The following is a 12,793-nucleotide window of genomic DNA, read 5'->3' as shown; positions in this document are numbered from 1 at the left end:
AAAAAAAAAAAAAAAAAAAAAAAAAAAAAAAAGTCCACATTCTCTAGAAATATAGAAAATCTCCTTTCCCCTTTGTTTTCTTTCCTTTGTTTCCAGATCCAAGAGATAATCAACTAACAGTCAGGTACCCTTTTAGGTCTGATAAACATTTTACAAGTCTGCTATCTGAGAGATTCCTCTGCACAATAAATCTTGGTCTCCACAGTCCTTTATCTTAGCCTGAACATTCCTTTCCATTGATCTCAGGTCTTCAGATAAACTCAACTAATTGTCAGCCAGAAAATTTTTAAATTTACCCATAGTCTGGAAGCATTGCCCCCCTGCCCCCACTTTAAGTTGTCCCACCTTTCTGAACCAAATCAATGTGTTTCTTAAATGTATTTGATTGATGTCTGATGCCTCTCTAAAAATACATAAAACCAAGCTGTACCCCTACCACCTTGGGCATATGTTCCCAGGACCTACTGAGGGCTGTGTCACAGGCCATGGTCACTCATTTGACTCAGAATAAATCTCTGAAAATATTTCATGGAATTTGACTCTTCATAGACAGTAGTTTCAATTATGTGTTATAATAGTAATTCCTAGCATTTTTAACTTTAAGATAAAACTTGGTAAGTTGCTTTGTGTGCTAACTGCAGCCAAGGTTTACTTTCTTAATTAAGGGCCTGGTTATTCCATATGTCCTCAGGCCTTACCAATTGTGAAGCCAGCAAGTCAAATAGTTCTCAAAACCCAAAAAACAGTTTGTAACCTTAAAATACTTAGCAAACCTTGCATCTGATCTGCAGTTTACCAATAATCTTTAAGGCTTTTATTTCTCAAAGATTAAAGTCATGTGAACTGAAAGGTACCACAGATTTTATATTCCCTTTAAAAAATATTTGTTCCAAGCGCTTGTCTTTCTTTAGGCCAAATTAGTTAGAGAGCTCTTGAAAGACATTACACACAGTACACAGACATGCAGAAGAAAACCCAGTCGCTGGGTGGAGCCTTTTAAAGGACAGGCATGGGAAAACATGCAGATATCAAACCGGAAAGAAACTTATTCCCTAAGGCAGGATTGCTAAACAAAGCCTTGCCAAGCAGTTACAGGCCATGCCCTCAGGATGTAAAACAAGATGGAGACTTGCAGCACAAACCATACAGACTTGCAAAGCACACCAGATTGGCCACAGCCCAAGACTAGCCCCACAAATCCTTTTTCAAAATTAAGCTTTACAGAAAAAATGAACAGTGATTGTTAGGAGATCTGGCCTAGCAAAGGGGGAAAATTATCTTTAAGGCTTAACTGCTGATGGAGTGGAGAGGAGGAGAGAAAAAAAATTTTTTAATGCTTGAGGAAGAACCTCTTATTCTTATGCAACTGATTCCTCCACCAGGGAGAAAAGATTAAGCTTAATTACTGTCCAATAGAGTTAAACCTGTTAGCCAGGGAAGAGGAAGGCTGTGGCAGCACTCTGTGGCTGGGACCAGTCAGCTGGTTGTGGGGGACTTTTGAGCCATGCGTCCTAGCCCTGCGCAGGGAGTGGAGATCAGCTTGGAGCTGCTGCTTACCAGTCTGTCCTGAAAAAGGAAGAAAAAGGTCATGAAAATTCTCCCAACCCCAGGGAGTGACTGTGGGTGGTGGTGAGGTTTCCCATAAGCTCAGAAGTCCAAGGATGAAAAGGCTTAGAAGCCACAGTGAGAGGTTTTGTGTTCTCATTTCCCTCACCACTTCTTGAGCCCCTGCATTGCACACTGAAAATGCTGCAGGACTTTTCCTTAGTGCAGCTAAAGATGGTGTTCTTTGTCCCATGCCCACGAAAATTCAGGCTTGCAGACAATTTGAATGGTGAATAAAACAGGGTTTTATTGGGTGAAAAGGAAGGAAAGGGGAAAAGAGGGACTCCCTAGGCCAGAGTCCCTGCTACAGCACTTCCCTCCAGACTGTTCAAATCCCAGGTTCCACACAGGAGAGGAAGGGCCAGGCTCCTCCCCACTACAAAGGGTGTGAACTTCCCAAGGCTCCACCTGGGTGGAAGGACTGGTTGGAGTTTCTCCAGGGACCCCGTCCCACTTGACTGTCTCATTAATATTTTTTGAGTGAATGATATTTTTCTATTTAATATTATTTCTGTGAGATTTATCTAGTTGTTACATGTGTCAATAGTTTATTCCTTTTAATTGCTATACAGTTTTTCATTGTATATGCCACAATTTAATTATCTTGCTCCTTCTTGTTGATAAACATTTGGGTTGTTTCCGGTTTTAGACTATTATGAGTAACACTGCCATTAATATTTTTGTCTAAAAGGGCCATTTACACTCATTTTTTGGCACTCCTTTCTCTTGGTTCCTTGAATTTTCAGGTCATACAGTTCATATATATTTAGCTTTAGTAAATGCTGCCAAACAGTTTTCTAAAGTGTACTAATTTTCACTCCTACAAGCAATGTAGAATAGTTTTTGTTGCTCCATATCCTCATCAACACTTGCCATCCTCAGTGCTTTAATTTTAGCCATTTAGTGGTATCTCACTGTGGTTTCACTTTGCATTTCCCTGATAACTAATGATGTTGAGCACCTTCTCATATGTGGGTTGAACATTTGGATATTCTCTTTTTTGAAGTGTTTAAATATTTTGCACATTTTAGAATAAGATTTTCAATTTTTTTTGTTATTGATTTGTGAGAGTTCATTGTATATTCTAGAAATGATACTTTATTGCATATTTGGACTGGAGGTACCTTCTTCTAATTTATGGCTTGACTTTTTACTCTTTTAGTGTTGTCTTTTGAGTAAAGATTTTAATTTTAATGAAGTTCAACTTAGCAATCTTTTCTTTTGTGATTAATGGTTTCTGTGTTCTTTTTAAGACATCTTTGCTATCCCAGGTTCATGAAGACTTTGTTGTCTTGTAGATGCTTTACTGTTTTACCTTTCATATTTATTTCTATGATTATCTTTAGTTAGTTTTTGTGCATGGTGTGAAGTAAATTTCAACATTCAGTGTTTTTCTACATGGATATTCTATTGACCCAGCACCGTTTAGCAAAACAACCATCCATTTCCCCCTGAAGCGAGTGGCTTTTCTGTGGTAAATGAGGAGACCATATGTTTTGGGTTATGTTTGCTTTTTTCTGTATGTGTATCAATACCACATTATAAAAAAAATTATATCTGATAGCTTAAAGCTCTCTAGCTTATTCTCCTTTAATTTTGCTTTTTACTATTTTAGCTTTTTTCTATAGTTTCATATAAATTTGAGAATCAGCTTGTCAGTTTTACACATAGACACACACACACACATACACCATACTGTTGGGATTTTAATTGGCATTGCTCTGAATCTAGAGATAAAAACCAAGAACTAACATCTTAACAGTTTTAAGTCTTGCATTCTAAGTATTTTGTTTATCCCTTCAGTTATTTAGGTCTTTAGTTTCTGTCAGCCATGTTTTGTAGATTTTAGTGTTCAGATCTTGGATGAGGTGTTTGGGTTTTATAAAAATGACTATTAATCCGAATCATTAATGGGTAATGTTTACAAAATCTCTAATAATTTTACTGTTATGTAGAGCCTGCAATTGTATTAAGATCTCTGAGATAGCAATTTTCCATATTAGCTAAGTAATATCTATAAGTACTCCGTACTATAATTTCACTTACTTTACAAATTGTGTTTAACATGTTTGTTGTAGTATATTTGCTACTTATTTTAAAATTTGATTAAGTGGTAGCGTTATTTAGAATCTGATTTATTTTCTGGTTAAATATATTAAGATGATACCCTGTCACCGCGCCTGAGGTCTGTGATATATTTGTTAAATGAAGGGGGAACTGGTGAGTCGGCAATTTCAATTTGGTTTTAAGTAGTTTATTTCCTCTCTATATTAAAAACTTCTAAGTTATTAAACCCAAACATCAGTTTTAGACACAGAGAATTAAAGGTGTGATTACATGATGCCAAAATATTTAATCAATTTAGTTTAGAACGTTAAACTAATGGTCTTAACTGTCCAGTTGTACAGTTATCTTGGCATAATTCAAAAATTGGCTATAATTTTGTCTGAATTAACTGAATTAGCCTGATTAAATTTAAACATATTCTAAGATGTTGAAAAACTGGTGTGTGCATATCCATAACTGTATTAGTGTGTAGTGGTAGTATTAAACGTGTACATTCACTGAGTTGGGACTATCTTTTATTTCTTTGAATATCACTAAGTGCCGTAGCACATAAGTAAACTCTCTCAATTATTTTATTTCTTTTTTTTTAAATTATAGGCCACTTTTGTATGGTATAGATCTTTGCTTTTTAAATTTTATTTTAGCAACTTCCATATATGTTCCCTTCGGTTTTTAAAGTTTAATATCACCCAACACCAAAACTTGAATTAAAGTTGTGATAAAATATACTAGTAGTTCACTTGTTTTACTGTTTTACTTTGAACACAAAAGTTTAATGATGTTAAAACTAGCTTATTTCCAAATGTCAAGGATACATAAAGTGTTCAAATAATAGTTATAATAATAATGGCTAACACTAACATATATTCACTGTGAACCAAGCAGTGTTCTTAGCACTCTACATAAATCACCACAGGTAACCCTCACAAAAACACTGAGGTGGGTAATGTTCTTATCCTCATTTTACAGAAATTTAAGAAATGGTTTAATTTATTTCCATTTTATCTTAAGTTACTGATTGTACTGTGTAATTAAAATTCATTTGAAGAATTTGATAGAAAACATAATGCAAATCTTCTATGCTTTTTGTCTTTTTAAATAGAAGAGTCATGCCCTATCCTGAGAATAGAGGGACATCAGCTGACCTATGACAACATAAACAAAGTTGAAGTTTCAGGTAGGCAATATAATCCTTTGTAAAGTAATATTTTATGTAAAATTATCACCAAATGCTAGATATGGAATACATTATAGGTGAATCTTTGATACTGCAATTTAAGATCATAGCATTAACATAAAAATTTTAAGAATTCTTTTAAATTTTTTTTTTACAGTCTCACTGTCACTCATGCTGGCGTGCAGTGCTGCAATCTCAGCTCGCTGCAACCTCCGCCTCCTGGGTTCAAGCAATTCTCCTGCCTCAGCCTCCCAAGTGGCTGGGACTACAGGCACATGGCTAATTTTTGTATTTTTAGTAGAGATGGGGTTTCACCACATTGGCCAGGCTGGTCTTGAACTCCTAGTCTCAAGTGATCCATCTGCCTTGGCCTCCCACAGTGCTGGGATTGCAGGCGTGAGCCACCACGCCCAGCCCATAAAAATTTAAGGTAGATGATGTAGAAAAAGTTCTGAGAGCAGGGTTCTATATGTTTAATCTGTGATCAACAATACCTCAACTTCTTGGAGAAAAAAAAATTATTTAAAATTATACAAGTTGTGACCATTGTAGAAATTTTGGAAGAAGAAAAAAAATTGTAAGAAGGAAGATGTCACTACCCAGATAAAGACAAGATTATCATTTTGGTAATCCTTCTTATCTTTCCTTTTGGTAATCTTTCTTATCTTTCTTTCTCCTTCTTTTCCTCCTCCTCCTTTTTCTCTCCCATGTAAATGCTAATGAGCATGTGACACACAAACACGTATAATTCTTATATTACATTCATGTGTAAGCATTTCCTCTCATCAATATACATTTCTTTAAAGCATGATTTTGTAAAAGGTTGCTTAGATTTAAACTGAATGGCTGTACTATTTTTAATCTAATTTTCTTACTTTAGACATCAGAGCTGCTACAGTGAGTTACTCTAATTTTTACTTAAGATAATTCCTAGGTCAAAGGAAATTAGAATTGAATTTGTTTGAAATATATTCATGAAATTTTTTCTAGAAAAATGGCTACACGTTTTATATGCAAAGTGAATTTCATTCTCTTTTACACTAAAGGGAGAAAATAAAATCAAGAAATTTAGCTGATCCCAAGCAGCAAGATTTTGTTTGAAGTAGATCAATTAATAGATAAGGGCAACACAAAATTCTGTTTAGAAATCAACATTTGTATTAGTTTATTAAATTTAATAAAACTGCTGTATTGAATCATTTGTTGCATTTGTATTAGTTTATTAAATTTAATAAAACTGCTGTATTGAATCATTTGTTGCATTTGACAGGTTTTGATCTAGGAGAGAGCTTTTCTCTAAGACGTGCATTTTGTGAAAGTGATAAAACCTGTTTCAAATTGGGAAGTGCACTTCTTATTAGAGACACTATGTAAGTAAAAAATTATTTTCTTTATGTTTAATAATACTTCATAAATTATTTTCTAAGGAGATTTCAAATAATTTGTTTTAAAATACAGTTTTCAATAGCATCATCCTCACTGGAATACAGTGGTAAATGTATTGTTAATGTATTTGTTGTTTATAAAAATCATTGCAATCTAATCTTTGCTCTACAGTGTAAATATCATTTATATGTACAGAAAAAAGGCACGATCATTAGAGAATAGTAATTAAACCCATTTCTGAAGAAATACTGTTAGTTTAAAGTAGACATAACCAATATTAGATTTTTCAATGTAAACATTAAAATATAAGGCATTATATAGATTCAGAGCCAAAAGACTGATATTTATTGTATAAATTTTAGATTTTCTATGCTTCTTAAGTTAAAATAAAATAATTTAGCTCTTAGGTGTTCATCTCATCTATTGTATAGAGTACATAGTAAATAAAAAGCTGTTTTTGTGCTTTTATTTTTGGTCTTGATACTCATTTAATTTTAAAATAGATTTACCAAAGTTTTCCCTTATTTTTTCTTTCTTTTTTCTACAGATACACTTAGAGTTAAAAAAAAAAAAATCACTTTCCATTCAAATAGTGACAATTGGTCAGCAACCATACAGGGCAACAGTGATTTCCCACATAGTTGACAATAATTAAAGGATGACTTGATAGTAATTCAGAAAGCTGAGTTATCAGGCAGGCAGGTAGCACATATGGTCAGGATAATTATTCCTGGAGTCCAAGATGAATGTTTTCATGTATGAATATGCTGCAGTAAAGACCCATCAAAATTCTACTTAATATGCAACACATATGTTTTTGTGTGAAAATATGTATTTATGTTCTCAATTCCTGGGGGGTAGCCTAATATTTAAGACAGACAAGATTGTGGAGAACCTCAAAATTTGAATTCTTAAAGGGAAAAAGCATTCATCTTCTCATTGCCCTTCCTCAGATGTTCTGGGTAAATGAGGTTCATAACCTACACTTTTTCCTTGAGAAAAGTTTCTTTTAAACCTATTTTGTGATACTTTTGGTAATTTTCATTTAATGACTGAAATGGTTCCTTAAAAGTAAACTGCTCAATACTTGGTAAGAAACAAGAATATTAAGGAAGGAAGGCATTTCAAATCAGGGGATATAATGGGTGATTGTTAGGTGGGACACTTCAGCAGATGTAACTGTACGGACTTGTGCTACAGCGGCCGCTGTTCAGGTGGTCTCATAAGCAGGCATTAAACTCTCAGGGCACAGCAGTTCCATGCTTAGGTATGCATATGCCATAAAGGAAAGATGAAAAGCGCAATATTTCTTACATGTATATATTTAGATGTTTCTTAACTAGTAGTAGATAACTTTAATTAATAAATTTAAGAAAGGCAATACATTCTGTTTAAAAATTAAGATGCATTTTCTCTCCCCACCTTCTTTCGGATTTAAACCCCTGTAATTCTGGCCAGATGGCAAAAGGATTGGAGTGAAACCTTTTAAAAGTCACTGGACTGCATGTGAGAAGACTTAGCTAATTTTAAGTAGCTACATTGGAAAACTTGCTGCCACATTTAGACAATGCTATTTCTTTTTGAATTCATGTGATTATAAATATTAGGCATGACTTGGAATTTGTTTTCTGAATTTTGGGTTCTAAATCCCTGCCCAATCCATGGGTAATGAATGTAAGTGAATTCTCTGGTTCTGTGGAGCAGAACCCTGGTACCTCCACTATAGGAAACTGGGGGTATCTGGTTGAGCTGCCCAGCGAGTGTCAAGTAGCTTGGCTCATTTCCACTTGCATTTCACTTGTTGAGCCAAGTATGCTAGGATGCTTCTCTTGCATGATGCCATTTTGATTTTTCAATGAGGCTGGAGTATTTATATATTTGTAAATAAGCTGCTTTGCAGAGTCAGCATGGGAAAAAGCAGATACTATTTTATATGGAAAATGTGGATGCTTTCTGTGCCTGAGCTTGCTTTTATTGTTCTGGCGTAGCTCAGGTGAGATTCATGAAAGGACAGACCTAATAAGTATGTTGGTCTGATACCTGTTAGGCATATTCAATGCCTTGGGCCTTGCTTAATGTAAAACTCCCGAAGACTGCTTTTGCAGGGGCCTTCCAGATAGACATCTGTCAAGTCCACGACACAGGTACTAACGAGGGTAAATCGTGAGTCTCAGGCAAAATTCAAGTCACCTTTTATCTCTGGATAACAATGCAGTAACCAAGGGCTTCTGCCCTGGGCAATGGTATCACACCTTATCAGTTGCCCATGGTTCTTTTGTGTCCTGAACCCATACTAAAGTTATAGGGAAGCTTATGAGAGGTCACACAGACAGCATATATGTTCCCTGGAGGATGGTCCCTTCCCCGGCCATTCCCCTGCCAATGGTTAATTGTGGAGGCCACATTCTAAATATCCAAGGAGTAACTTGTAAATTACACTGCAGACTGTCCCTGCAGGGAGCCACAATAACCAACCATCTGCAGTGAGGGGCTTGGAGGGTCCATGGCCAACACCAGGTTTTTTTGTTGTCGTTTCCATATCTTTAGGGGTGTTGGGGCATGCAATAACAGATTACTGTTCATCCCTTTACCTGGTTGTAGAAGGTCATCCTTCCTCTCATAGATCTGGCCACGTGGCCTGGCCCTACATGGGTCAGTGACTAACTAGCTAATTCTGTAACTTTCAGGTAATGAACCACAAGGTTAAGCCTTGATAAACTGCCAGCATCAGTGCAGATTACCACAGGTGTCACCTCCTTGGTGATCACTATCTACACTGCCTTGAGTTCAATTTATTAACTACTTTATCTATACCTGGTTTTAAACCATATGGTGTCAGTGTTAGGCTAGACTGCAGCAGCAATCAGGACAGCAGCAGTCCTCTGACTAGACCTATCTGTATACCATGCCCCATCAGGAATGGTGGGAGTGCCTCAGGTTCCATGGCCTTATCTTGCATTAGGACGATAGGCTTCAAGACCTCTTGTAAATCTGCTGCTAAGGGACTTGTACTCAGCATACTTCGCTGCTGCAAGTAGGGGCCCCACTTCGCTAAAGTGGATGTCTGCACCTTCCCTACCCAGGGGGTCGTTGCCATGAGTGTACCTACCACGCTGTTGGGTACACTCTGCATGATGACTATAGCCTATTCTGCCATGCTTTTGTGAGCCTGAAGGGCAGCATATGCACTTACTAACTGCTTCCCAGTCCGGGGAGTTGTTATCCGTGAATGCACCCATCCTGCTATTACTGCTTTTCTATCAAGGAATACCAGAGCTCAGCTCCCTTCCAGAGTTGGGACCAAAAGCCTACTGGCATTCTCAGGTGCCCCGTGCACTGCCATAGGCCCTAACTGAAGCTCTCTGTGGTCACATGCACATCTAGCTTAAATGGGCACCTCTGGTCAATTACCTGTAGGGCTTGTGCCTGCTAACTAGCCTGTTTGGCTACCAGAAAGACTGTCTCAGCAACATCATCCCAATCCTAGGCAAGAGGAGCGTTGCCGCTTCTAAACCTGCAAGAGAATCAGAGGTTAACATAACATCATTAATAAGATCATGACACGTGGTGGGGCTATGCATATAGCCCTGCAGCAACACTGTGAAAGTCCATTGTCTACCTCCCAAGAAGGCAAACTGACAGCCTTCTGCCTCCCCGAGGGCTGCCATAGCAGTAGTCACTTCACGTAGGCAGCACCCTACATATGGGGTGAGAACAGCAGCTAGAGAGCCAAAAGCACTCGTGCGCACTGAGTCCAGCACAAGATCCCTCATGTGGGAGGGAAAGCGTTCATCATCTGGCCCCCAGGGATTCAAGTCAAATGGTCTGCTCTATACCCATCTTCCAGAGTATTTGCATGAAATGAGTACATGATCACCATTTACTCATAGTTTCTAGTATCTCTTCAGCATCATTCCAAACAGTCCGTGTGGCTGCCATTAGCCACTCAATTAATGTGTGTTCACCATGCCCTTGTGCCAACCATCGGCACAGCTACAGCCACTGACGAAGGGAGGGGTGAGTTGTGATAAAAGCCTAGCTTTTCCATCTTGGAGGTGGAGCAAGAAATGCTGCCAGCCCCCTTGTGCCAAAGATGGAGTAGCCAGGCAGGGAGGGGCACTGGGTGCTGTTGACACTGTTTACCTGACTCTCACAACTCAGTGGTGTATAAGCACTATAAGAGGTGTGTTCTACCACTGTGGGGGGCCCCAGGCCTCTCCACTGGGTTCCCATCGGATGGTCATGTTGTACCTTCTGACAGATCATAGGGTGAGCCCACAGTGGTGGAGCCCCCTCCTCCTCAGGATCAGACCAAATGGGACTGTCCAGCCTGGAGGATGGGCTCAAGGTCACACTAACAGCTGTTGCTAACTCCTGTTCTAGGCTGTTTATCTGGGCCTCCAAGTGCCCTGCTTGCACCTGGATGTCCCTCACCCCCAGGTTTTGCTTCAAGCTGTGCATTTGGGTCCCCAGGCACACGGCTTGCACTGGGAGGTCCCTTACCTGTGGGACTGAGCATGTATTTCACACAGTGCAGTCAGAAATGCCTATCCAACTCTGCTGGTGAAGGTGCGTTCCTTCTCGGTGCTGCGTGCTTCCAGCTGCCTCGGTGCTTTCTCCACACTCGCAGGAGACCCATCAAGTGCCTCCCACATTTCCACTGGGGTCCATCCAGGCAGCACCACTGACACCAGGTACCACAGCCCATGCTGCAGCCACATAGCCAACCCGGGAGCCTTCAGGGGCCAAAGACCCACTCACCGTATCCTGCCGACTATGCCAATTGTCAGGTCCATGACTATGCCAAATGTTATGCTGGGGTCAGGTTCCAGCTCATGCTGAGGTCTGAAGGGAATGGGTGGGTGAGCAGAGAGCTAAAAGAACACTTGGAGGGCTGTAGGCAGGTGAAAGGTAGTTTTATTCAGCAGCTCACTCATCAGCAGCTTACACACACTAGGTCTCCTGTACTGTTCACCTTGTCTTGGATGCTTCATCCATTGGCTCCCACACACAGCTGCATGGACAGCTCTCCCTTCAGGGTCAGCAGCTTAACTCTTTCCCTGGGCATGAGTGAGCTGAGCTGTGTCCTGGCTCCCCGCTGTTCATCTGCAAAGATGGACAGCTTTGACTCTCTCTTTCTCTGGGTGCAAGTGCACTTGTACAGTGTCAGCAGGGCAATTATACCTTTCACAGACAATAGTGGCGTAGGGCCAAGGGATGGCCTTCCCATGTTATGGCTACTTGGCTGTGATAACAAGTGGAGTTATATGCCTATGCTCTAAACTCACTGAGTCACTCTGGATGTTTACCTCGGCCTATCCTTGACCAAAGCACAGCCGTGTTCCTTACAACATCAGTGTACACTTAGAGGTGGCACAGGCTCAGGGGACGTTTGAGGGGCTTTATGAGTTTTGTTGGCTTTAAATTCATGACCATTTCTTCAGTATTCATGGGATAGCAAATGGTAAGTATTTGGGGGCTTTAGAAGATTCTGGGTGGCAGCTACCTAGTTCTCTAGAGTTATTTTTTTAGAGGAAATTTTCTTGGCTTCTTATATCTACAAGTAGCCCTAGTTCTTTAAAAGAGATGATTCATTATTTTTATGCATATTGAGAGCTATAGCAAAGAAGGTTATACTTTGATTATTTTAAAATTGTGTTTTGGCAGTTATCAGGGGAAATTGGTAAAGTATTGAGTAAAAACAGATAACACAACAAACAAACACACATACTATGGAGTACCTTATTTTTTTGGCATAATGTAGTCTCTATCTAGCTTCCATTGGTTGCTTCAATAGAAAATTCAAAGAAAATGTCTTAGTATTGAATATTTTAGATGAATGTTGAATTTCTACTTGCTGTTGGTTCTGAAGGAGCAACACACTCAGCTTGATTGGCCAATGAAGAAATTGATTTCAAATGTACCAAGGAAGTGAGTTTTCTGATTCATTGTTTAATTCAAGTATGGTAAAGAGCCTTACCTCTTAGGCTCTTGGTAACTACTGCCTGTCTGGAATGCTGTGTTGAGAAGGATACTGGGGCCATAGTGGGTTTAGCAGATTAAAGTGCTATACCCATTAAAAAAAAAAGAGGGAGGAAGCAGTGAGCATATGTGTTCCATATCTGTGGCCTCTCTGAATTAGGATGATTTCTGTAAGCTGGTGGTTTTGCAATTGAAGCAGTGTCTAAGAATGGGGGGAAATAGGCTATGTGTGAAAAAATGGCACAGATTAAATTAAATACGATTTATGAGCTTGAATAATATAGCTAGACACAGTGACGTAAATGACATATATGATCCCCTTAGTGTTTGTTACAAATAAATAAATCTCTAGTGAAGGGGAATCTTCTTTATCTGTGTCTCTGTATCTCTCTCATTCAATTGGTGTCTACTTTATGAAAGTAAAGACAATTTAATTTCATAGCTTTATGTGTGTTGGTGGGATTGTAAACTAGTTCAACCATTATGGAAAACAGTATGGCAATTCCTCAAGGATCTAGAACTAGATGTACCATATGACCCAGCCATCCCACTACTGGGTATATACCCAAAGGATTA

General features: G+C 38.8%; 1 protein-coding gene across 1 annotated transcript in view; it reads left to right on the top strand.

Annotated features, from left to right (window-relative positions):
* COL19A1 (collagen type XIX alpha 1 chain) overlaps nt 1-12,793 on the top strand; it is a 342,793-nt gene that overhangs the window by 27,833 nt on the left and 302,167 nt on the right. Inside the window, 2 exon segments of the mRNA XM_017859765.1 lie at nt 4,775-4,849; nt 6,120-6,219. Of these exon segments, the coding sequence (XP_017715254.1) occupies nt 4,775-4,849; nt 6,120-6,219 (175 nt within the window).

This window comes from Rhinopithecus bieti, unplaced genomic scaffold (genome assembly GCF_001698545.2).
Source record: "Rhinopithecus bieti isolate Rb0 unplaced genomic scaffold, ASM169854v2 scaffold_50350, whole genome shotgun sequence".
In the NCBI taxonomy this organism is placed as follows: Eukaryota; Metazoa; Chordata; class Mammalia; order Primates; family Cercopithecidae; genus Rhinopithecus; species Rhinopithecus bieti.
This window is presented reverse-complemented; position numbering and strand designations above follow the sequence as displayed.